At 52.7% G+C, this 25,140-nt stretch overlaps 1 protein-coding gene and 1 long non-coding RNA gene across 8 annotated transcripts in view; one reads left to right on the top strand and one right to left on the bottom strand.

Annotated features, from left to right (window-relative positions):
• LOC310901461 overlaps positions 1–9,110 on the top strand; it is a 28,804-nt gene extending 19,694 nt beyond the window's left edge. For 6 of the 7 annotated variants that reach the window (XR_014585820.1, XR_014585821.1, XR_014585822.1 and 3 more), the window contains 3 exons: positions 651–2,959; positions 3,078–3,215; positions 4,715–9,110. This is a non-coding gene — a long non-coding RNA (uncharacterized lncRNA). The remainder of the gene's footprint in view (positions 1–650; positions 2,960–3,077; positions 3,216–4,714) is intronic. The other variant, XR_014585824.1, reaches the window with a different exon arrangement.
• Positions 4,460–24,466, bottom strand: STRIP2 (striatin interacting protein 2). Its single transcript, XM_083840675.1, has 21 exons — positions 24,300–24,466; positions 23,069–23,138; positions 22,120–22,194; positions 21,894–22,028; positions 21,612–21,732; positions 21,278–21,346; positions 21,078–21,184; positions 20,839–20,966; positions 20,375–20,560; positions 19,571–19,794; positions 18,222–18,287; positions 17,501–17,564; positions 16,851–16,922; positions 16,544–16,618; positions 15,790–15,887; positions 15,059–15,185; positions 13,566–13,666; positions 11,992–12,058; positions 8,567–8,671; positions 8,157–8,361; positions 4,460–6,423 (listed from the first exon to the last, which is right to left on the bottom strand). The coding sequence occupies exons 1-21, from the start codon at positions 24,450–24,452 to the stop codon at positions 6,173–6,175; spliced, it is 2,499 nt and encodes an 832-aa protein (XP_083696801.1). The 5' UTR covers positions 24,453–24,466; the 3' UTR covers positions 4,460–6,172.
• Between the last annotated feature and the right edge of the window lie 674 nt (positions 24,467–25,140).

The raw sequence follows: 25,140 nt of genomic DNA, 5'->3' as shown, positions 1-25,140 counted from the left end.
GCCCTTCCCCTCTTCCTGGCAGCTACAGCTATTGTTGGATTTATTGCAAACATAAATTTCCGTCTCATGTAATTATAATGATTAATCTGCATTCAGTTATTGCTTTGGATGCTGGTAAGTGATGTGGTTAGAAGGTATGCAGACTCTGTAACGAAGCGTTTTAATACTGATAGAAGGGGGGATATACTTGGTTAGGAATGTAGAAGTGCAAGGGGGAACTGGCCAGCTCTAGTGGAGGAAGTGTTTGCAGGGAGAATATCTCAGTCAGGTATGCTGAAAATAGGAGGAGATACGGAGAGTGAGCCAGACCTGTGACCTACTAGGTTAAAGCATGGATTAATAAAGAATGACGGATCTCCCAAAAGTGAAAGCAAAAGAAGAGATGAGAACAATAAGGAGAGCAGGGGTCGGTCCGATACATTAAGAGAAGTAAACGTATCAGTGAAAGAAAGGAATAATGTGGTAGGGAGGAAATTTTTGCAGGAAAATATTTACCTGCATGTGGACTAGATATCAAAAGAGGGCAAAGTGACAGGAATGAGTGCGACTGATAGGCTGCAGCAAAACGTACCTGGTGATGACTAGAGGAAGTCAAAGAGCAAAGGCACAGCTCAGCAAAACACTGGTCTAATGATTATCTCTTTTATCAGAAGGGAAAGTTGAGCCAGGAGTGCAGGCCGAGTGGAGAAGTGAGACCAGGAAACTTTGGAAATAACAACTGGGTCATCACCCGACACCACGGCTGCCTTGAAGCCCGGAGAGAGCAAGGTGCTGCTGAGGAGGACAATCTGAAAGGCACTTTTGAAACACGGAATATAAACCATCAGACTTACTTGCCTTGAGGAGGAAGGGACTGAGTTAATGGAAAACAGAAGCTTGTCTTTCTGAAGTAATGTTAGTAATAAAGCGTTTGTGATCAGCTGACTGTCATTACCACAAATATGATGCGGTACCTCTCTCTGAAGCGAGTGGATTTACTTCTCTGTTGTAATCTGGACATGTTACATGCTTCCAAGTATACGTGATAAGACACGCAGCCTAGAAACATACATCTCCGATTCTTTTACTTCTCATGGATATTTTATTTGCTCTAGAAAATACTAGCCTTTTCCCTTTCATAACTGCTTTCTGCTGCCGTGAGTGGGATGCAGGTTTTGTTGCACAGGAGAAAGTGCTATTGGAAGGGAATTGCTTTCTGATCAGTGGGGAGTATCAGACTTCACTGAGGCTAATGAGCACGTTACCTCCCTTCTATTCAGACGAAATGATGGAGCAGCTGAACTTCTTTGTCTTCAGCTGCAAAGGAAAATGGGGGATCCTGTTACCCTGTATCATAGACCAAGCTTGTCAGGGCAATGTAGAAGACGAATTGTGGACTAAAGAGGTTCCTTGCCATTTGAAAAGGAACAAGGCCTTGGGCTTTGGTTGGTCTGGGTGCATCCGTGGCTGTTTTTTTCAGTGGCTGTGTACTAATGCAGCTCCCACATTCTTCGCCATGCTGCTTATTTCTCTCCCATTCCTGCCTTTTAACAGGCCACAGGCAATGGAATTGGTCAGCTTTCTGAGATGGAAATAGCCCTGCAAGAAGAACTTTCACTGCTGGGGAAAATCTCAGGGGAATCCTGGTACCTGATCAGAAGGAGCCAAAAAGGACAGAGAAAGAAGCAAAAGAACAAGAGAAAATAGGAAAAGGGTCAGAAACATGGCTCAGAAATACTGTCTGTAGACTTTCTAAGTAAAACACTTTTGAATAAAGCTTGGGATAAATAAAGAAATGATGAACGAATAATGAAAAAATAACGAAAAAATATTTTTGCTATGTTCACGGAAAAATGATTTTATGTAATTTTCTAATCAACAAACCACATGGCATAAAAGAAGTGATCGTAATTATACCCATTGTCTCCTTTTAGCAAAAGCAACTGTCAAGATAACACATTTTACTATTAAGGGTAAAATGAAGTACCAGCAATGACAAGTGTGTCAGAAATTAGATCAAGCGTACAAAAATTAGCCTGCGCAGTCAACTTGTTTTTTGTAAAGATACTTGGAGCTGGCTACAAAGCAAGCTGCTCTTTACAAATGCAAGGGTTTTGATAAATAATTAAGGGAGGTTCCTGCAAACTAGGAGTATAATAAACCTGGCCTCATAAAGACACCGCTGTAGTTACAAATTGATAAATAAAGAGTGCAGCTGTTAGGTCAGGACATCTCACTATCATTATTTTTACAGAAATATTCAGATAAGAAGACGGAGGGCTATTAGGTTATGGTCCTTTTCACAGAGAGAGTGGAAAATTTACACAGGGGACCGCATCCAACTAGAGAATCAAATGACTACTGAGACTTAGTGGGAAGAACATACTGCCTTATGTTCTGTATGCCAACAAGTTGATAATATCTTTCTCTTTTTTTTTTTTAAACAAGCTGTCCTATGTCATGGAATTACTGAAACCCAGTGTCACACCGGCGTGCATCCCTTCCCTTCAGCCCCTCTCCCCTGTCCTTTCCCAGCACTGACCCCAGCTCTTCTTTTAGGACTGGGCAGCTGGTCCCTGCTGAACCGAATGAGAAACAGCTGAGCTGCCCCGCTTTGCCTTGGCTGGGGCATTAATAGGTTCTACCCCTCCACTCAGATGCTCCCTTTCACAACCCTTATGAGAACACAACATCTTGGAGGCCTTTTATCCTTTACTCAAATTTGCAAGGAATCGGTTAACCAGCTCAAAAGTTGCTTATAGAGCACTGAGAGACCAGGAGTGCAATTGCCGGTGCCTTTTATCCCTAGAAAATGAGGCTAAAATTAGGAACAGAAGAATCTTAAGGTACTGAAGATACTGACTTAGCAGCAGCAAAGCTTTCTGCAACCACCTGTAGGCTGAAAAAAAGCTCTGCAGACGCAGTTTCAACAGAAACTGAGCATATGCAACTGTTCCTGGAATCAGCAGTCATGTTTGGGGTAAGATAAGATACGGCTCCTTCAGCTGTACAGAAACCATTAGAAAACTATATTCTAGAACTTTTCTTTCCTATGTATCAGAATGATTATCCCATAATTGCTGCCTTCTGACTCTTAGGTTTTTAGGGAGAAGAAAATGCTCACTGTGAAGCAAGGACGTTTTAAGCTGCTACCAGCTTGCGGTTTGAGAATTCGTAGCAGGATGGAGACTTTTCTGGTACCGCTGGAGGAGCAGCAGCTCAGGCTGTCAGAGATGGTAAGGGAGTTTTCTAGAGGAGTCTCAGTGAATACACTGCTCGAATGTGTCTAGGGAAAGCCTTGGCATTATTACCTTGACTTGCATCTGTTTGTAACTAGAATAAACTTATTAAAATATAGGTTCCTCTGTTCCTGACAAAATGGCATTTCAGCTGCACGGCTGCTTTGCAGCGTGCTGTGCGGTCTGTAGGGAGACCAGCAGCGTTTATCAGCCTGAGCTGACACCCACATTGCCCCTCTTTCCCAAAGAAACCCTCACAAAGCATGGCCTGTCTCGATAGACGTACAGTCTGTGATAAATCCGTAATGAGATACAGCATTTAAGTTAAAAGTCTACCTTTCCCTAGTTATTTTTTTACACAGAGGTTCAGTTTTTATATAGAGGTGTATCTCCAGGAAGCTTAACTTGTGGTGGTGGAAATTAATAGTATTCAAACATAACAGCTCATACCTCCTTCTACCACAGAGATCCAGGTAAGAATTTGTATTCCTATTCCGTACCTCAGTAAAGATGGAAGGCACTGATAAGCTATGGAAACCTCATATGAAGCAGAATTTAAATACAAAATGCAGAAAAATGAACACGATATCAAAGAGAATAACTAATACCCACACAAACATTGGGTGGAGGAGACACCGGGGGGGGGGGGGGTGAGCCAAATATGAAGGGCTTTTCTAAGTTTCTGATTCTTTAATAATTAATCAGCTCACTCGTCCCCTTGAAGAAACACCTCCGTGCCCTTAGTTTATTAAGACTAAAAGGATTGGATACTTCGGTAATGCTTCCTTTACGTTCACACTTAGCTGTTAGGAAATAAGACAGTTTTCTAAATCACTCTAAAGCAGAGAATAGCAGAGGAATCATAAAATAAGTGGTGCAGCTGGAAACAAATACGGGGACTATTTCAGTGTGGGGTCACCATGAGAAGGCAGGAAAAAAAGAACAGACAAGTGTCCCTTGTGCCAGACCATGTAATACCATGCAGGGTACAGCTCAGCTCTCAGGACCCTGGCCTGTGGGCGAAATGGGGGAAAAACTGCACATTTGGTAGGAAAACCAGATGAATCATCACAGAGAAAATCCTAAACTGTCCAGTTAGTCCTGGACTCTGTCCCCTAGCACCTGGCTGGAAATAGTAGCATTTATACTACATTTCTACCCCTAAAACAAACAAACAAAATTAACCACCAAAAGCAGCATTTAAATTAAGGTGCACAAAGAAAAAAATTCCAGTAAATGAATGAACTTCAAAAGTTGCTCTGGTTTATTTTGAACAAAAGCCTTTTTGAGCAGGTTTACTAATGCTATTTCATTGAAAAATGTCTTTTGCAAACCACATTAAGGAAACATTCCCAGTTTAATTCTACAGCAATAAGCACGAATCCTGCCATAACAAATACCTGTGATTTTATCACTTGTGCGCTTGCTACGTCGATACAGCTAGAGAGGAGCCAAATTTTGCCCATGTTTATTGACACATTTTTCTTTGACACCAGATCTGGTTTCATAAGGGAGGAAAGGTTAACCCCAGGATTCCCTGTGCTGGACCGACAACGTTTTGTAGAAAAAGGTAAGAATTCTCAGACCCCATCAGGATCCTGAAGGAAGCACGGGGAAGCCCAGCACTAGGGCTGCTGGCCGAGGAGAAGGTAGGCACAGTGCTGAGCAGAAGCTCACCCAGTGGGTTATCCCCTGCCCACGAGGGTTTTTCCTTGTTATAGAAAGCTCTCAGCTCAGTTTGCTATTCATTTTGAGAGCTCTGGACTGCAGCATCTGCTGTTTTCGTCATGTGATGGCAGCAAAGTGTTACCCAAAGCACTCTTCCTTCCCACTTAAAGGAAAGAGCCAAAAACCTGTGCAAAAATCAGGTTATTTTCAGGAAGATGTGGCATTTACTTTCTCCTCTAGGGCTAGAAGGGCTAAAGAGCAGTGAAGAAAGCAACCTGGAAACCTAATGTTGCAGTAATTATCCTTCAAAACCAATCAGCCTGCTGCACTTTGTTTTCCTGCATGGACGTCTTAATGGAGCATCTTGATGGATGAGGAAATAATCCTTTACGTGGCACTTTCAGACGTCTTGTAGTTTGGGTCAGTAACCTCTGTGCCAATAATTCTGGGCTCATTTCAGATGGAGAGAAAGATGGCAATCAATGTCCTCGGCAGCTCTAAGCAACGCACAGCTCACTGTGCATCTTACTCTAATGCAAGTGAATGAAGTGGTGAAGCAAAGTAGAGCAGTGGAAAAGGTAATTACTATCCCTCGTGAAGAATGCAAAATCGTCAGTTGTGGAAGAAAGCCTCCAACTCAGGCTGCACAATCCCAGCAGCAGCGCTGGCCTGGGGACAAGCAGTAATGTCATCGTTTGCCAAGTCAACCTGTCACCTCTGCTCAAGATCGCCACCAAGTGCCACCTATTTTCCACTTCATCAGGGAACCAGGGCACCCTGCTCACAGCAGTAGGGTGTCTGGAGCACGTTCTTGGACATCCGTAACTGGATAAATGAAAACAAATCGAGCGCAGCATGGGGCGTTTGGGGGAGATGGAGACCTTCCACTGCTGAGATTCTCTTAGGACAAACTTGCATGCGTGAACCAAGCAAAGGGACAGCCCAGACTCTGATCTCTCGTGCACTGGTGTAAATTTGGAGTGAAAAACAGATGAGGACGCTGCTGACACTGCCACCAGCGTGATGCTGAAACCTGGTCCTTGGCCTCTGTGCAGGTCCGTTGCTACCACACAGTCTCCAAGAGGTCACCCCCAAGGGAAGACCTCCAAATAGATGGCAGTTGCGTACCAAGGATGTTTGGGTCGATACAAAGAGGCCTGGCCTCTTTAGAAAGATGGTCACCTTTTTTCCAGCCTTACTTAGGAACCCCCAGGTCCAAAATCACCTTCCTTTCCAGCCCCCGGGTCCTCACCGGGGTGGGACGGCGGCAGGTGACGGGGCGGCTCTCACTGGTAGTGCAGCAGCTCTTCCCAGCGGATGGGCTGGGAGAACACCTCCCGCTCCAGCCACAGCTCGTAGGAGCAGTGGAAGTCCTCGGGGAGCTCCAGCCGCTGGCCCAGCACGCTCTGCAGGCAGTTGTCCACCGGCGCAAACTCCGAATCCTGGGGCTTGTCGTATCTCCGGCTGTTGAAGGCTTCAATGTTGGCTCTCAGGGTGCATTCTTCAGCCTGGAAGTCCCACGGTCTGGCATCGATATCTAGGTTCAAGAAGAATCAAGACCACGGCATTGTGGAGAAAATGACTCCGGTACGGTTTGACCAAAAGAAAGGATCAAGAATTTACAGCAGTCATGTGCCTGAACTAAAAAGAGTATTATATTAGCCAGTCAGTTATTCCTAATTCTATGGTAATTATTATTCATAATCAGTTGCTGTTATGCACGCATTTAATTTAAGGTATTTAAATAAAATATATTAAAATCACTTGTAAATTCAGCAGTCAGAAAACTTCATGAAGAAATGCAATTATTTCTGGCCTTCAGCATGGTTTAAGGACTCTGTACCATTACAAAGCTCCTGCCTTTTTTGGAAAGGCCCCACCACTTTTACTGAAGATCTCCGCAGATGTCTGAGGCAGGGATCAAGATTTAAAGCTTATAGCTAAAACCTCACAAATTTACTATAAGCTACTGAAAACAAAGGCTTCTAAATTTTGGGCAAGGTTGGGAAGCTAACAACTGACTGTAATAACCACAATATTTTAAACATCTAATATTATGTAAATATGTACCATTTCCAAAAAATTACTATTTCAAAACTTGGTCTCTATGAGCTTTGAATCTATATGAACCAGCCATTCGCTCCACAAAGGGTCAGCAAATTCACTGGCAAGGTCTCAGCAGTGCTGAAGGGAGGGAGAAGTCCAAGCTGCATCTCAGTCCAGATACACCAAGCTAAAAATAAATCCTTGGGGAAAAACCCTTCCGGATCTCGTCTTTGCAAGCCAAGTGCTGGCACGGCAAAGCGCCCAGGTCAAGAAGCAGCGCCTGCTGAGTAGTGAATTATGCGATCGTGGGCATAAAGAAGTCCTGCTGCTGCATTCAGCCCTGCAGGGAAGACGAGTGCGCTGAGCAAGGCAGCGAGGCGAGAGAAATCCCTGTAAAGGAAAGGGAGTCCCCAGCCTTCCCCAGCCCTCCGGCCCTTGGGCATCTGGGGAACTCCACTAACCTTACAGGGAAATTAAAAATAGCGAGTCTAATTTTGGTTCTTCTGAATCAGTGGCACAGCGGTATCACAACTCTCAAAAGCATACCCGTCTTCGAAAAATAAATTATATCTTTTACAGTAGAAATTAACACCCTAATTATAATGCCTCTCTCCCCTGTAAGGAAGAGAAGATGTTAGGCCTTTACGTCTCGCCCTGTCTCCTTTTCAAACAGGGATGCTACCCAATTTTTCTGTTTAACCCTCTTTAAAAAAAAAGAAGATGTATGCAAAGCAACAGTTCAGGACCATGTTATTAAGCCTTCTAAAAATACAGCTTTAGGCCACGTAAGAGCTGTTGAAACAGACCGGCACGTCTTCAGCTTAAGGATCCTCAGCATCCGCCGCTGTTTCTCCGGCGTGCACTGCAGGGCTGCCGCCCAGATCCCAGATCTGTGGCTGCCCCAAGCACACGTTTGGTGCGGAGCAAGTCAGTGCCCTGATGGCAAAAGCCATCGGTTTGGGAGTGCAGAATTGGAGGGCTGGGTTTGGTGGAAATTTGTCTTGAAGACCTCGTGTGACTGTGTCCCAGCCTGATCTCATTATTCCCAACCTCCCTCATGCAACTGGGTTCCTCCTGATGGTGCCTTAAGGCCTCCGAAAAAAATCCCCAGTGCTGACCCAACCAAGTTTACAGGATCCCAGCAGGTCCTAGGACAAAACACGCCCGAACCCCAACACAACGACTGTGCCGCCGCGTGCAGGATGCGTCCCCGGCTCTGCTCACCGTTGCCGTAAGCCCAGTCGTCGTTCATGCGGTGCCGCACCTTCTGGTAGATGGCGGACATGGTTTTCATGTTGCTCTTCCTCCACTGGCGCCCCAGGTACTTGGTCTGGATTTTCAGCAGTTTGAGGACGTACAGCTGCATCATGGCCTGCTTCACCTTCAGCGCTCGCTTCAGTATCGGGGCCGACTTGAAGACTACCAGCATCTGCCAAGAGAGCAACGCAAGTCAAAGCCATGAGCTCAGGAAAGCAAAGCAAATACTGCCTGTGCAGCACTGGGTGCTACCATGTCACACAAACCCCGAGCAGACAGAATAGGGGTGGTCACTGTATCCCAAAACTGCTGCAGAGGGCTCGAGGATTGTAAAAATAAGTACTATTTGCAGGAGGAAAAGTATTTCTCCGCCTTACCATCGTCCTCGAGTGTTTCCACTTGGTCAGCTTGTTGAGGATCCTCAGCAGGTTGATGCAGGAGAATAAGTTTCTCCAGCAGAACTGGTTGTTGTCTCCGGCCTCCTGCAAGAGGAGAGGGAAGAGGGTAACCCTAAGGGCAGCGCTCAGCAGCTCTGCCCTGTGCAGAATGCCCTCCCTGATGCTCTTCAGTGGCACAAATCTTATTTTGGACGAGCAGCGGAGCTGCCTCCTCGCCTGGGCTATCATCACACCACTGACAGCCCGCAGCTTTTCCCCAGGAAAAATGTTCTGAAAGCCTCGGACAAAAATCGGCATTTTTAGTTTGTATTTGGGTCTAGAAGAGGGCCCAAGATAAATCACGTTGCTCTGTCAAGGGGAATATATATTTCGGTAGATTTGTGTTCCTTGTTTTACAGAGCAAATTACAGCCTAGTCATCACCACTGCTCGGAGAACAGCTTCTTGTTAATTATATAAATTAATTCCTAAATTGCCACATGCTTAGAGGAAATATTATGGACAAATAAAAAGAAAAGACAAAATGATGAAGGATGACAAACATTCCTGTTGGGAAGACGGGACGTTTCTGTAACAGAGAGCCTCGCCAGCTTAAGTGCAGCTCCTACGTTTTTTGAAATAGTAGCTGTATAATTTTAAATATTAGCTGTACATCAGCACCCCCGGCTCTGGCTTGTGTAAACAGTGCTCATGGCACGTTTGAGCTGTAATTCCACCAGCACAGTAACCTGTCTTGTTTGAACAGCACGGAGCACGGCACAAGTGTCCCACAAATAACCTACTTGGGGCTGAGAGCAGAAACGAGTGCTGCTTAATTTATAAGCCACTTACAGCAAGCTGCAGCCTTAACCACAGAAAAAAAAATCCTGTTCACGTTCTGGGCACCCCTGGGAGGAGAATTTGGATGAGACGCTTCTGTCAGCGCCTAATCCAGCTCTGAAGCTAGATTTACCAAGAAAATCCTGCCCGCGTAATACCTTTGTTCTTAAAAGCGAGCACCAAACCCCTTGTTTCAGGAAGCTGGTAAAAGCGCTAGCGTACGTGTAACTTGTAGAGGCCGACAAGAAACAAATCTGCCAGTTGGGAGCACTGTAATGCCGGGATTTGGTAAAAGCCACTCCGAGAAAATGCACTCTTCTGCCAGCAGAGGCTACGTCTGTGCTGGAGGCTCCTACGCAGCAGAGCGCAGAGGCAGGATGTCACCGAGATGCCACCAAAGGGGAGACGGGGACCAGGATGGGACTGAGGAGCCTGAGCCACGAGAGGATGGAAGAGGCCCCTGCTACCCTGCCAGGATTCATCCGCTTCTGATTTACAGCGTGGGAAGAGCAGCAGCTACCAACAGCCAGAGGGTCCCTCCTCTGGGAACGGCGCTGCCGAACGTGTCCTAGTTTTCCGTGGAAGCAAACCAAGCACGCCCTTCTGTATTCAGCCCACTGAAAGCACAAGCTTCTGTTATATCTGCTAAGAAATGTGTTACGGCTGTGATGTTAAAATCAGCATATCGGGGTTAAAAAAAAAAAGACAAAAATGCATAAAATGTTGGCTGAAGAAAAGAAACACAAACACGTGCACAAACACATCTCTGAAGAACCAGGCTGTGTTTTATGCCTATCAAAATGCAGTGTCTAATTAATAGGAATACACCCTGCATCATTTCTAGACATGGAGCCAACCAATAAAAACAAGGAGAAAAAAAAAAAAGAGAGAGAAAAAGAAAACTGGAACTTAATTGTCTTCTGCCTGAACCTCTCCAAGTAGCTCTGCAGGAGCCCTCCCTAGCAGCAGCCTCGAATTGCCACTTTCCAAGGAGAGGGTTTCAAGGAGAAAAAAGGCAGGGTTAGGTTTCTTCCTGCCAGACATCACATTTTCCTTGAGGGGCTCTGAGATCCTACATTCACGAGCGTCCTCCCAGAGGCATGCACACGCAGTAGCACTCCAGTTGGCTTCTGCACGTCTAATTAAATTAATCTCCGGCGAGGATAACACCCCTGTCTGCTGGAGGGAAGCAGCGGCTGATGGACGGGGCAGTATGTTATGTTTGGACAGCACTGAGCACGGCAGAAATAATATATATATAGGATATATAACAAATAACCTGCCTAGGGGTGAGAGCAGCTCCCAGACTGGGGAGCGGACCCTGCTGGGAAAACGTACCTGCGAATATTTTCCCTAGAAAAGTTAGGTTCTCTCTTAGAGCCACAAAACCTAGCGTGAACCTAAGGACCAGCACGAGCCATCGGAGTGCTCAGTGACACGTCGCTAGGTGTCCCCGTCGGGCCAGGATGCGGCCCGTGGGAGCCCAGCGGGGCTGGCCAAGACCCCCGGCCCTGCACAAGGGGCAGGAGCTGCCGCCTCCAGCAGGCACCCAGGGCAGTGTTGGTGGAAAGCACCAAACCGCAGAGCTGCGGAACATCCCGAGCTGGAACGGTGGCACAGCGGCGGCACAGGACCCAGCTGGCCACATGTGACCGTCCCGTGCCTTCCCGTACGTGCTCCGCAGAGGGGTTTTGTGTAAGTTTGGCATAAATCTGGCAAAATCAGCTCACAACAGGGATTTGCATCACGGGAGCGTTGGAACTGTGGTGGACACAGAGCTGATAAATTCATGTTTGCTGCCCCAGCTGCTCACAGCCTTGGAAGGATTCGTGAGCAACTTTGGCTCATGAAAAACCTTTCACCACGGAAAACCTTTCTTGTTATTTCAGTGGCTGTAACCTCTTCAAAGCTAAGGAAAACAACAGGGGCTTAAGATTTTAGCAGCCAGGCACCACGCGATCACCCCTGCCGGTGATCAGGCTCCTTCTAAATGCTTCCTGCTGCATTTAGGGTCTCCCTTCCCAATGATCCCCTCCCTGTTAGCCACAAGGCTTGTGCCCGCTCTGCGCCCTGTGCGGGAAGAGCATCGCAGCCCGCGTGCAGCCCACGTCGTGCTGCAGTTGTGGCAGTTAGGGACCCTCCAGCGTTAACCTCTCATCCGTACCCATCGTGCTGGCTGGCCTCTGTAATGCTCAGGCTCCTCTCCGCAGGGAATTTGGTTTATTCCTTCATCTACTGGCATCTCACAGAGCGTGAGCGCTGAGCAATTAAAGCCTGGGAGGCAACAGCCTCTGGCTGAAGCCTTTTTAGAAGCAGGCTCTCTAGCTTGGACAAGTAAAAGGGAAAACTCTAAGCCCAACAGATTGTATGGGGTGCACAAAGCTTGCCCGTGCCTCCTGCCCCACCTCCCCGTAGCTGGTAATAAGTCAGAATAGGGATGGGAGGAATTTTCTAGTCTGGAGGGGAGGGGAAAAGTCTAATTTGGGACTGAATGGGTATAGAGAGGGCAGAAGTAATAAAACCAAAATCCTTCCTCACCTTCCCACGTAGAAGCATACTGTTACAAGGAGCCTATGTGCTGCTTACCAGGCTTTCTGCAGTGAGCTCAGGCAAGTCGTGGACCGTACAGTGCGGATAATCCAGGACGGAGATGCTGCGGAAGATGGGAAAGGAGGGACTCGTCACAGAACAGGTCAGCATGCGAGCAACTTTTTAGGATGATCTATGAGACCGCGTCCAGCAACCTGCAACGTCTTCCTGCCTCATGCCTGGGGTTTGAGTTGCCAGGGCAGAGCCACCTCTGGTGACAGCATCTGCCCAGCACCGTCAGCATCCTCCCGGGCTCCCAGCACCACCACTGCCCCATGCCTCAGCTTAACGGAGCACACCAAGCCCTCGTGGCTCCCGAGTGTGTCCCAAGCGTGTTAGTGAGGGCTCGGAGGATTTGGATCCATTAAGACATGGCAGATTAGTTATTCGTATGGACACACACACACAAAAAAACACAACACAAAACCAAGCACATACGAAAAGCAGATCTTGGGTTAAAATGCAGACATCTGGCAGAATATTACCAGCAAGAAAATGCACGGTAAGGGCATCAGGTCTTTCCTGGCCTTCTGGGTTTATTGACTTTGTAAAAGTAGCCAAACAAAAATTTTATACATATTTTATATAAATTATAAATTAGATAGTTATAAATTATATTAGATAAGTTTTATATAATTTGATAATTTATATTAATTTATATATTATATATATTTGTTTGGCTATGTATATTATATATTAAACAATACATAATATAATATGCATAGTATATATACTACATATATGATGTATATAATATACAATATATAATATGTACATATACACTCACTGATGCTATCTATGTCCCAAGACGTGCAGGGATCTAAACTGAAGCCTGCACTATCAGTCTCGCAGCTTCAGTCCTTCCATCCCCTTCTTTGCCGCTTGCTGCTTTTAAGTCCAGCAGCTGAGCCACAGCTCAGCCGCCACCAAGCCAGCGGGAATTCAGGGTAGAGACACAAGGTCTAGAGATGCCCTAAGTCAGGCTAAACCTCTTGTGGACTGTCTACGGGGACGGACGCTCCTCGCGGGCTCCCAGGTGCCACAGCCCGACACAGGGCACGGAGCAGATGCAACCCTGACGTCCCAGCGGGAGCCCACGGCTCAGCGCCGCGCGCCACCCAGGTACTAGCATCGCTGCTGCCACCTCCCATCCTGACATCGCCAGGCTCAAAAGGGAAAGGCAGCGACAACTACGTGAGACCTGAGGGAGTTGGGAAAGCTGAATTTTGGCTATAAAAAGCAGAGAAGACACAGAAGGCTCTGCCCCACCTCGCCTTTGTGAAGCTGTGGTCCACAGATGCCCAGGGGCAAAAAAAAAAAATGCTTTCCAGGAGGCCACGCAGAGATGAAAACCAGCCCAGTGAGAGCGAGATGGGTCTGGGCATACCTCAGCAGTGAGGGAGAGTCTGGAACCCCCTGCACTGCACCCCTCCGTGCAGTGCAGAACCCGCTGCCCCAAGCCACTCTGGGGCCAGCGGTCACTCAGCCCCACCGCGTGTTCATGTGTTTGGGGTCTTCATGCACATTCCTCCCTGCTCCACCACCTCTCTCTTCCCCAGCAGTGGCTGTACCTGTTTTTGGCAGTGATATAAGACATGATGTTTTGGTTGAAGAACTTCAGGATCAGTGGGATGCAGTTGGCAAACACCAAATGCTGGGACACGTACTCAAACTGAGGAAGAGAAGTGAGATGGGTCAGCGTTAGCGGGAGCAACAGGAGCGTACGCTGGGAATGGAAACCCATTTCCAGTTGGAAGCACCACAGCCTCGATGGTTTGCTCTAGACACCCAGCAGACCATCTTCCCCGTGCAGAAGTCTGCTGTAAAAGGCTTGCACCATATACAACAACTCCCACCGGCGGGGAAATTGCATTTGCCATACAGTGGACATCCAGCCTCTGTGTTTTAGGGATAGCCTCCGTTTAGGGACAGCTGCACCTAGTGTGTGCAGGTCATTTTTCAAGATCAAATCTGCAACAAAATAGTATATGGGGAAGGAGGAGATAGAGCTACTAGGAGAGGAAATTGAGAAATTCCTACTGCAGCACATGCTAACCCAGCCCCTTTTTAAATTTCAACTGAAAAAGTACCCTTACCTTCTTGTACGCTTTTAATTTCTCTCCCCCTCTAAACGTTAAAAGGCCCGGGTCTGCATAACACAACACATCTCCACCGCCCTCTAAAGGAGGGATACAACCAGCAGCAATCTCACGTTCACGCAGCCCACGCCGTCCGACCCCATCGCATCCTGCCCTGCCCAGCCTATCCATGCCTCTCACCATCCATCATCCAAAACCCAGGAGGAAGGAGCAGCTTGCTCCCACACCTCAAAAAAAAAAAAAAAAAAAAAAAGGGGGGGGGGGATACGGGAACCCACAGCAAAGGCAGGATTGGAAAATTTGATTTTTTTTTCCATTTTGCCCAATCCAATACATGGATTTCTATTTAACCTCATATATATATGTGCATATATCAGTGGGCTTCATAAAACGGGTGGATTTGATGGCTTTGCACCACGTGGAAACCTCTTAAATAACAAACAAACAGAAAACCGCCACCTATTTAACAAAATTCAAATTGCATCTGGGACCCTGACCTTCAGCTCTGCTGAAACCGGAGCCCCCAGAGCTTGACCCTGCCGAGGGGCAGAGGACCAGGTTGGCTGGCCTCACGAGGTCCCACCCAGCACCACCTCTCGGCACTGGAGGGTCTTGCCTAATCCCTATTCCCATCCCCTTCTGCCAGGGAAGGCTCTTTCTTGTGAGATCTCCGGAATTTTAACCCGATCAGCCACAGCGTGAGTTTTCCCAGCACTCTGGGAACTCGTTCCACGTGGGTGGAAGTGATTCCGTCAAAACACAGCCAAAGACATACGGCAGGCAGGTTATCCCTGCACGAGTAACGCTACAAAAAACGTGTCCTGGGGCTAGGGTTCATCTCTCCAGAAGAGCCACCTGCAGCTCCCCATGGACACGATTCCTGGAGAGGTCCTCCACAAGAGCACCGTGGGACACACCGGCTGCACAAGCGGCTTGGCAGTGGCCGACCCCTTCTCAGCGCTCACCTGGTAGATGTGGTTCAGCTTGAGGTGCTTGAGGAGCAGCAGCAGCAAAGCCGAGATGCTCTTCACGATAATCTCCTTGTGCCTGTTCACATCGATGCCCAGCTTCATGCTCTGCAGGACGGTGATGCTGGGTTGGAGGGAAAGAAGGTAAGGGCGCAGCGGGTACACGAAGGGACTGGCGCACTCGGATCCATCTGGAGCGGCTCCGCAGGGACCTTCCAGGTCTTGTTTCTATCCCCTTCTGCCCGTTGACACCAGAGCGTGTCAAGAAAAGAAGAGCTGATTGCCCTCAGCCAGCAACCCCGGGGAGCAGCGTGGAGGATGCCTACCACATGCTCACGGATAGTTACGACTTGCCTCAATTAGTGTGATTTCATGATTTGTGTCAATTAGCTAGGACAGCACAAAGGGCAGCTGACTGCGCTCGAACCCTTACACTCCCCCCAAGCCAGTGTTCATTTCTGTGGCTTTCACCCCTCTTCCCCAGCAGCAACAGAAGAATCTCGGAGTCACGTAGGTTGGAAAAGACCTTCAAGATCATCGAGTCCAACCATCAACCTGACCTACTGCGCCCAATCACTAAACCACATCCCAGTAGCTTATATCTATCCAAAGAGCCATCCCCAAATCTGGAGCCCCCTGAACCTCTTGGCAAACCCCAACTCTCCCACTTGGTCCAAGACTTCACATCACAGCGGGGACAGCTGGTGGCCACCTCCCTGGGGACTTACGGCATCTCTTCCGGCAGCACGTCTGCCAGGATGTTGATGGAGTCGGTCTTGGCTTTGGAGGTAGGTGCTGCAGCAAGGAGGATCTTCAGCAGAGCTATCTGCAGAAGAGGGCAGGTGTGGAGGGATGGTCTTGGGAAGGGGGAAGTCCTTCCTTCGCCTTCACTTGCCGGAGCTGGACAACTTCAAGCCAACTCAACGGGATTTCAGCAGCCCAAGCTCCACTCATGGAGATGGACTGACTATGCCAAGCCTCAACCTTTACACCCTGGGCAGACAAGCCAGCTGCACCTCTGGCTTGGCATTACTTGATGGACCTGACCGCTAGCAGTACGGATAAATTAATGCAAGAGTCGCCTGGAGCTTAATGCATTTAAATCTGTTTGTCTCTTCCCATGGATGCAGGGCACGCGCCCACTAACATCACAAGGTAGCTGAATTTTGGGACGCACATTGTACTGTGTGAGAATCTCTTGGGGCCACGGGAAAGCTGCAAGGGGTGTCCCCATGGGAACATCACACCTTACAGACTCCCCATTAGCTGTTAAGAGCACTCCCCAGGTTGGTTTGTTCGCAGAGCCACCCAAAGCGACACGATGGGGCAGTTTGGTTCCTGCTCAAGGGACCCCCGACATCCAGAGCTTGTTTTTTGGGGTCAGACGATGCCTGCACCCACGCACAACGGCTCGTCGGCTCGCCGTTTGGCACCATTCCCCGCTCACAAATTCGTTTTTACTTTTAAAAAACACGGGCTTACCATATACTGGGGGAGGTTGTAGAGCATGGCTCGATACAAGATCTCACAAGGAGTTTCTTGGACTTCCTCTTCCCCCTGTAGCACAGAGAAATATTAGAAACAAGGGGGAAAAAGTATTTCTGGTCTGCACAATTGAGGTGTGTCAGTCACCTCCCTAAAACCTAACTTGAGGACTTATTGATTTGGTCACAATACGGTGTTTTAGAGCAAGGAGCATCCAAGGTGTGTTTAAGGATCAGGGAAAATGTGTGGATTTCTGTGAATATCTCCATGTGTCCGTTTAGTGACGGGGAGCACATCTCCTTACCAGAGACATGGGGCACTTCTCCAGCTCCTCCTCGTTCTTGATCTGGACGTCTGAGATGGAAATGTACTTGTGCTGGCAAAATACACAGAGGCAGAGTAATTCCACAGCTGCGGGAGGGAACACTGAGCAGTGACAACACCTGTGGCGTTCATTCGTATCCGAGGTAAGCGCACAGGTCACAGCACACACGTGGAGAACTTCTCTTTGCAGAGGACATCCCTCTGTCCCCGAAGCCCCTCACCCATCGTGCTTGTGATTGCTTCCACCTACTCCTCCTAGGATCTCTCCCCAAGCAAATGGAGAGCTCAGGCTCAGCGTGTCGTTGCACATCAGCTGAAGAGGAGCAGAGGACTGAACGTGCATGAATCATTTACGGTGCGCTGAGAGCACACGTGAGTAACTTGAAGCTCCTTGCGAGTGCTGTGGCACGAAGTTAATGCACGCGAAACTTGATGCCCTGCAGTCCCTCTAGGGCCCTGGTGATCTTGGCCAAAGATTTCCCCACCTCTATGAGATCCCCATGGGTGTGATCCCTCCTCCGAGCATCTGCAGATGCACAGATAGCATGGGGTGAGGCTGGACCAGCTGGCAGCTCCCCAGGGCTTTCTGGGCTGCTTCACCCGAACGCTGCGCACGGCGCGATGCCTTACCTGCTTCAGCGTCTTCACGCTTTCGTGAATCGGCCGTGGCAGCCCTATCAGGGTCTCGGTGTCTCTGGAGGGGAGGACAGAAGGTAAGTACAAGGCTGGGGAGGTGATCCCGGTGACTTCCATCTCACACGAGGTGAAAGGAGGGAGGCCATAGCCCACCGAACGCAGCCTGGATGGGTGGGGAGCTGGGAGAGGTGTTGGTGTGGGCTGCCCACCTCCCACCTCCTCCCCGGCAAAGTCTGCATGAGAGAGGGGTAACGTTGGCAAAAGGATTTGGGTGAAAGCAGATCTCTGTCCTGACCGTGCTCAGCACCACACCTACAAACCAACACATCCTGTACACCCTGCTGGGCCCGGGCCAGGATGACTGCGCTCGCAGCTTGGTTTGTTCGGAGCGGGTAATTTGCTGGGGATATCGGATCACCCAGACTCCTCCCCTCAACGTGGGCTCTTGCTCGGGACAGGGGTCACTTATTCTGGGCTAGGTCTGATTTTTAATAGAAGGAGGTCCCCAGAGGCCAGCATCCCCAAGGACGCGTTCTAATAATGCTGAGCGCAGTGCTGCAGCCCCAGCAAAACCCAGCGCTGCTCCGCGTCGTCCCAGGGACGATTTAGGGTGGCTGAGCGGAGAACAGCCGAGCTCTGTGGGTTAAATTGCAGTTAAATTGCACCGATGGGAGCTAGGGGACAGCTCTGTTGGCCCTGCGCACGTGACACTCACTGTCCCAGAGTGAAGCCGATGAATTTGTTCCTGCTGGCCTCCAGGAAATGCTCGATGTCTTTCTGTCTGATGGAGCAGCAGAGAAACGAAAACGAGAAGGGAGGAAAAGAGACATTTATCAGAACGCAGCCTCCGCTGCCTAGAAAGAGCTCCCGAATGGGGCTGGCAAGAACCTCTTAGCTTTCTAGGATCGATTTCTCAAGGTCTTAATAGCTGCTGGCTACAGCCACCGTTGCTCACAACGTGAGCCAAAACCATCTGCATTTGCCGAGCAGCTCCACGGGAGAGTGCAAGTAAACGGCGAGCGGTTTCCTATGACCAGGAACTCCTTGCACTTCTCTGCCCTGAGCACATGCAACTGCAAGTAGCACCTGCTCCTTTGGGGCGAACAAACGTGATCTCCACAGCCTCGCAGAGCGTGTGCTGCTACGGGAGAGGCCGCTGACATCTCGTCCGCCTTGGGCATCTTGCATGAGAACGGCTCGGGTCTCAGCGCTGCCAGCGGAGATGGGAGCCGAGGCAGGGAGAAAAACGGCCGGATTCCCAGGCACCAGCCAAGAAAAACAAGGGTCATTTGATTCCGAAGCCGAGCGCGTTGACGCGGAGCACGATGGCACCACGTGTGCAGGGACCCACGTGGGAAACGGCTTCTCGCTGCGTCCCCCCAGGAGCGCTGCGGATAGAGGCGCTTAACCCCTCACTGCCCCCACAGCGGAAAGATGTATTTGCTCCTGCGTTTTAAAGATACTGGATTAAATCCAGGCTTCAGATCAGCAGCAAGAAGCTCGCACGGATTTGAAGGAGAGGGCAGAGGGTCACCCTTTTTTCCTAACCCTCCTCCATACCACAGGTAGCAGGATTGGCCCTAGGAAGGGAAGGCACCATGTTTTATCAGCTGTATTTCTCCCATTTCTCACCCTACGAGGCCACTCAAGAAGGATTCATTTGGCAACACAGGGGTCCCACTCAGTGAGCAGGAGCCCCTTTCATTAACCAGATGATTAATCAAGGACCCTGCCCTACCAAGACCCATCGGTGCCGGCTGGGACAACTCGCCCTGCTCCCAGCCCATGGGCCCTGTTCCCATAGAAATTCATTCCCAGTGCCCCTGGGGTTTCCAAAATGGGATTTCCACTCCTTGGCCGGCCTTGGCCAAACTTGGCTTGTAAAGTCAAGCTAAACCCAGCCCAGCAAGGGCCAACTGAGACCGAAAAAGAAGTGGAGTCACCTCAGCTCGGCTTGCCAGGAGCCAACAAACTTGCCACAGGCAGATATTCAGCCTGTAATGAGCTCCAGGACAGGCAGCTGGTAGGACTGGGGAGGATGGCAATGAAACCAGCTGGATTTACCTGACTTTGGGGGCCCAGGGGAGGCCTTTGGGGAACGACACCCTTTCAATAGGTGCGCGCTGGGCTGGCACCACGGGGATAATCGCATCCCGCTCCATCAGGTCCAGCTCCCCCTCAATCCCGCTGTCCACATCATCGCTCTCTTCTTCATCAATTCCTGCTTCATCGTTCTTGAAGGGGTCTCTCTCGTTGTAGATATCCAAACTGTCCTGCTTCATCAGGGGCTGCAGCAAAATGGGATGCAGAAATTGAAGTCACACCACAGATTTCATTTCCCTCCCAGCCACCGGCATCACACATCTCCATCCTGGAAGGGCTGAAATCCCAGATGTTCCCTGGGTGAGGATTTCCCTTCTATCTGTTGCCACCAGAGTCTGGACAAGGAACAAGCTCCCTCTGTGCCTCTAACCTTGCTGCTCTGGGAAGTGTGGCCCCATTTTCCACCTTAATTGTTGGAGCTACCGCCCGATATCTCCCCCTTAGCACAAGAAGTGTTTTCATCCTCTGACCGTAACCCCGCAATGCCAAGAACTGAGCTAAAGAAAGATGAGCCTGCTGCGAGCAGCTTGGTGCTCAGCACTTATCAGCCTTTTGCCATAGGGTCAGGACGTCCTCTCGCTTCCTCCGGATCAAGCACATCACAGGGCTGATCTGCAGCAGCTTTCATAAGCTGAGAAATGCATGAGCGCTTGGAGGGGGAAGGAAAACGTGCTCCCGAGCACAGGCTGGCTCCCTGAGCAGGAGAAAACCCCTCCCCATGAGAAAACCCTGGTCCATGTCCCGGGAGGACGCGCTCGCCCTTACCCGCCGGCTCCGGTGCCCGCGCTTCTGCTGCTGCTGCTCCACGAGCTCGATGCAGTAGGTGGGAGGCGAGGCGGCGCGCATGCTGCGCATCACCTGGATGCTGTCCTCCGGCAGGGGCGGCAGGCCCAGCTCCTCCCTCTTCCTCACCTTCATCGCCTGCAGGGCTTCAAATCCTCCCAGCGTGAACTAGGGACCAACAAGAGAGGTGACGGAGCAGGCAGGGGAGGTCCCTCCTGCGCCGCGCGGCTCTTCGGGGCTGCCCGGGGAGCAGCGGCTTGAGGCCATCGAACCGGAGAGCTGAGGATGGAGAAACCTCATCCCAGAGGGAACCGTTCACCTCGGTCAGCCTCTTGTGCCACCCTAAATAACCCCGCCGTGGCTGGACTGCACAGTGGGGAGTGTCCGGGCCGCACGGCGCCGTTCCCAGAATTATCAGGTTCCGGGAAAAGAAGGTTTTCACGCACCAGGAGCACCTTCCAGAGCAGGAGCAGGACCTTCTTCATGGGGAAGTGGGGAGCATGGCCACTGCAGAACTTGGTCACCATCGTGAAGAGCAGAAGAGCAAATGGCTCTTCGGTGCGCACGGGGAACCCTGGCAGGGAGAGGGACCAGGAGCGGGTTTAGAGCCCCGTCCCCGAGGTCTCCCCACGGAGCTGGGGCAGCAAAGGGACCTCGCTGGCGCACGATGAACCCCGAGGCTCACCCAGCTCCATCCTGAAGGTCTCCCGGCAGGTTTTCCACTCCGGGGGATCTGACTCCTGCTCCACGCGGATGTTCTCCACCATCAGGTACATGACGCTGAGCAGCACCCTGCCGGGACAGCACGGCGGGGAGGTGACGCCGGGTCCCCAGCGCTTGTCCCTGATGCCGGCTCCACGGCTGGCAGGGGGCAGAGGGAGGTACCTGAGCTCGGTGCTGTCGGCCAGCGAGATGGCCGGCTTCCGCAGGGCGCTGCTGCAGGCCTGGCTGTTGCTGCAGGGCAGGGGAGGGAATGGCTCAGCACCAGCCACCAGGCACTGGCTGCTCCTCACCCCCGGCCCCAATCCCAGCCCCAATCCCAGCCCCAATCCCAGCCCATGGCCCTGGAGGTGGAGACGCAGCACTCGGGGCTGTGCCACGACTACGGCACCTTGCTGGTCCGCAGTGAGGAGGAGGAGGATGAAGAGGGGGGAAGAGGAGGAGGAGGATGGGGAGAAGAGGAGGGTGGGGAGGGCGAGGGCAGCGCAGGTCCTCTCACTCGATCTCCATGTTGAGCAGCTCCAGGAAGGCGGTGAAGGTTCCCAGCTGGTAGAGGAGGAAGCTGTTGTGCCGAGACCAGTGCAGGACATCGCCTTCATTATCGCAGTCTCCAAACACGCCTGGAGAGGCCCCAAGGGAGGCAGTGGTTAGGAGGAAGCTGCTTTGGAGGCCCCGGGGCCATCCTGGGAAGGAGCTTTGCTGCACCGAGCTGGCACAGGATTGCCACCCAGAGATGACATTTCTCCCAAACCTCCCGCCGGAGCCAGGCAGAGGTTCTTACCCTGCGCCAGGTACAGGATGGCCCGTGCTACCTTGAGCCTCTTGTCCCTGTTGACCACCTCCAGCCCATCCAGCAGGTGCATGACGTAGGCCTTCTGCTGCGCCCTGTCCAGCTCCAGCCACCGCCGTCCCCGCACTGCGAAGGGGACACGACCACGACCACCAGGCGGGTGCCGGCTGCGGCGGGGCAGCCCCAAGCCACGGGGCGCTGAGCCCGGAGCCAGTACCTTGGGTGTGAAAATCCTCCTCGAAGCATCTCCTGTTGGTGCCGAACTCGGGCTCCTCGGTGTAGCTGTACAGCTCTGATGGATCAAAGGGGTCGGCAGTGAGCCGGGGGCTTCCCCCTCCTCATCACCACCGAATTCCTCGTGGGGCTCTGAGATGTCCCCACGTGCCCGAGGAAATGGGGCAGAGATCTCAGCTTGTCCCTGGGCCCTTCTGTAGCTCCACCGGGCACCTGGTACCCACCCAGCGCTACCAAATTCATCATTTGCAGCCCTAATTTGCAGCCGGGGGTGGAGGCTTTGTGCCCGTGGGGCAGCAGGGCGGGCAGTGCGGGTACCCAACTTGCCATAAAATCCGACAAAATCAGAACAGGACCCGCAGCCCTACGGAGCCCCCCACACAGCCGCATGATGCTCTGGTCTCGTCAAGCCTCGCTGCAGCTGCAGCTCCGGTTTCTGTTCCCCGGGGCTTTTCCCCCTCCTCTTCCTCGCCCCTGGGCCGTTCCCACGCCCCTGCCCCGCTGCATCTGCAGCACCGTAGGGGTTTTTGGGGTAAATTTCTGTCTCGGTTCAGTCAATTTGCAAAGGGAGGGACTGCAGAAGCATCCGTGCAGCCAGGCAGAACCTGCACTGATCTCACGCTGAGCGGCTCTGGGGTTGTGGCACCTGCACACGGGGCTGGACCCGGAGGGACGCGGCGTTGTGCCCGTTCCCATATAATTCCCACAGCCCTAGGTAATTCCTACAGCAGCACCGTGGGGGACCCCGGCAGTTTTGGGGTGGAAGCAGCCCGAGTCACTGCCCCGGGGGAAGACGTGGGACGGGGCCATAAACTGCTAATAAAAACCTCGTGCTCTTTTAACACCAGGATGGTGCTACCCCAAAACCACCTCCCACCCCACGAGGACACCCGTTAGAGCAACACAGCCCCGAAACGCCCCGCTGGCCCCACCTGACAGCTCCGCGCCGTGGCCGTCGGCGTCCCCGTATCCAAACTCCAGGTTGGGGCAGTCCAAGGAGCCCTGCGGAGAGCAGCGGGGGTGAGTGGTGGGCGCAGGGGGCTCCCACGTCCGGGGGGGGCCGGTCGGGAGCCATCGGGACGGGGCTGCGAGGCCGCTCGGGGAGCGCGGTGCTGGCAGGGTTTGTGCCGGAGCTCCCGCAGCCGCCGCAGCGGGGACTCGTGTGTTGAGGATCTCGGCTCGGGTCCCCAGGGCTTGGCCGGGCCGTTTGGCACGGGGCAGATTTGGGGAGGTGCGTGTAAAAATAGCGCTCCCTGGCCCCAGCAGAGCCACGGCAAAGCCCGGGCAGGACCCAGGCAGGACCCCCCCGGGAGCTTTTTGCCTTCAGAGCCCCACACGTGCTCCCCATCCCTCCTGCCTTAAAACGGGGGCTGGTTTGGAGCCAGGGCACCCATGGGGGACGCAGACCCCGCGCCCTCCCCATCCCCACGCCAGGTTTTGGGGTGCCCGGTGCAGGGGGGGCTGCAGACCCCAGCCCCGCAGCGGCTCCCGAGGAACTGGAGCGTGAAACCTGGCGGAGGAGTGCGGAGAAGGCGCAGTGGCTGGACACACGGCTGGGCAATAAGCGTGAAATAAAATAAATAATAATAATAAAAAAAAAAATCGATAAAAAACGTGAAATAAATGCCCTTACCATCAGCTCCCCTCCCGCGTTCCGGCACCCTCCTGGCAGCCAGGCTGGGACCGGGGCGCGTTGTCCCCGTTAATTGTCCCCGTTAACACCGATGTCCCCCCCCCGGGATGCGCAGCGCAGATCCCCGATTTCTGCCCAATTTCTGCCCCGGTTTCTGCCCAATTTTTGCAGCCTGGCAGAGGAGCCGCGGAGCCCGGTGGGGGCGAGGGGATTCGGGGAGCCGGGCGGCTCCGGGAGCGGGGGGGGGGGGCGGAAAGGCGAAGCCCGGAGCCCCCCCTCGGGCACCGACCCCGGGTGGGCACCCAGGGACCGGGTCCCCCCCCCCGCGCCCTGCTCCCGGGGGTCCCCTGGGGGGGCTTCGTGGTGCCCGCGGACCCCCTCCCAGTACCGGGGGGCTGCGGGGGGGGGGGCCCTTCGGGACCGAGCCCCGCAGACCCCTCCGGACCCCCAGAGACCTCGAGCCGGCACCCAGAAAGCCTCGATCCGCACCCCCAAGCCCGAATCGTGCCCCCCCCCCCCCCGGTCCTTACCTCGGATTCCTTCCGCTGCCCCCTGAAGAGCTCCCGGCGCTGGGGCTGGGGCTGGGGGGGGCCCGGCCGAGCCCTGCCGGGACCCGGACCCGGACCCGGACCCGGACCCGGACCCGGACCCGGACCCGGACCCGGCGCCGCCGCCGCCTCCATGCGCTGCGCGCCCCCCCCCGGGTCCCCCCCCCCCGGGGCAGCGCCACCGAGCACGTGGGGGCCGGGCTCCGGGCCACGCCCCCCCGCTCCTATTGGTCTGCTGGTCCCAGGGGGCGGGGCCGGAGGACACACCCCCGCCACGCTATTGGTGGAGAAGGGGAAGGGGGCGGGGACAGCAGAGGGGTGGGGTGGGGAGGGGCGGTGCTGGGGGGGGGGGGGCATGGGGGCACCCCGGGGTGCTGGGGGGGTCATGGGGGTGTTGGGGTGCAGGGGGGGACCTGGGGGCTTTGGGGCACCCCGGGGTGCTGGGGGAGTGGGAGGAGGGGGGCTGGAGTGCGGGGGGGGTGGAGCTATGGGGCACCCTGGGGTGCTGGGGGGGGGGAGGGGGGCTTTGGGGCACCCTAGGGTGCTGGGGGTCATGGGGGGGTGTTGGGGTGGAGGTGGGGGCGGGTCTGGGGCACCCCAAGGTGCTGGGGGGTGTTGGGGGTGGGCTATGGGGCACCCTGGGGTGCTGGGGGTCATGGGGAGGTACTGGGGTGGGGGTGGGGTCTGGGGCACCCTAGGGTGCTGGGGGTCATGGGGGGGGGGTGTTGGGGTGCATGGGGGGGTTATGAGGTGTTTGGGGTACATGGGAGCCACATGAGGCACCCCGGGGTGCATGGGGGAGTTATTGGGGTGTTGGGGTGCA

This window comes from Anser anser (genome assembly GCF_964211835.1).
Source record: "Anser anser genome assembly, chromosome: 1".
Taxonomy (NCBI): domain Eukaryota; kingdom Metazoa; phylum Chordata; class Aves; order Anseriformes; family Anatidae; genus Anser; species Anser anser.
Note: the sequence above shows the minus strand (reverse complement) of the source record. Positions and strands in the feature narration are given on the sequence as shown.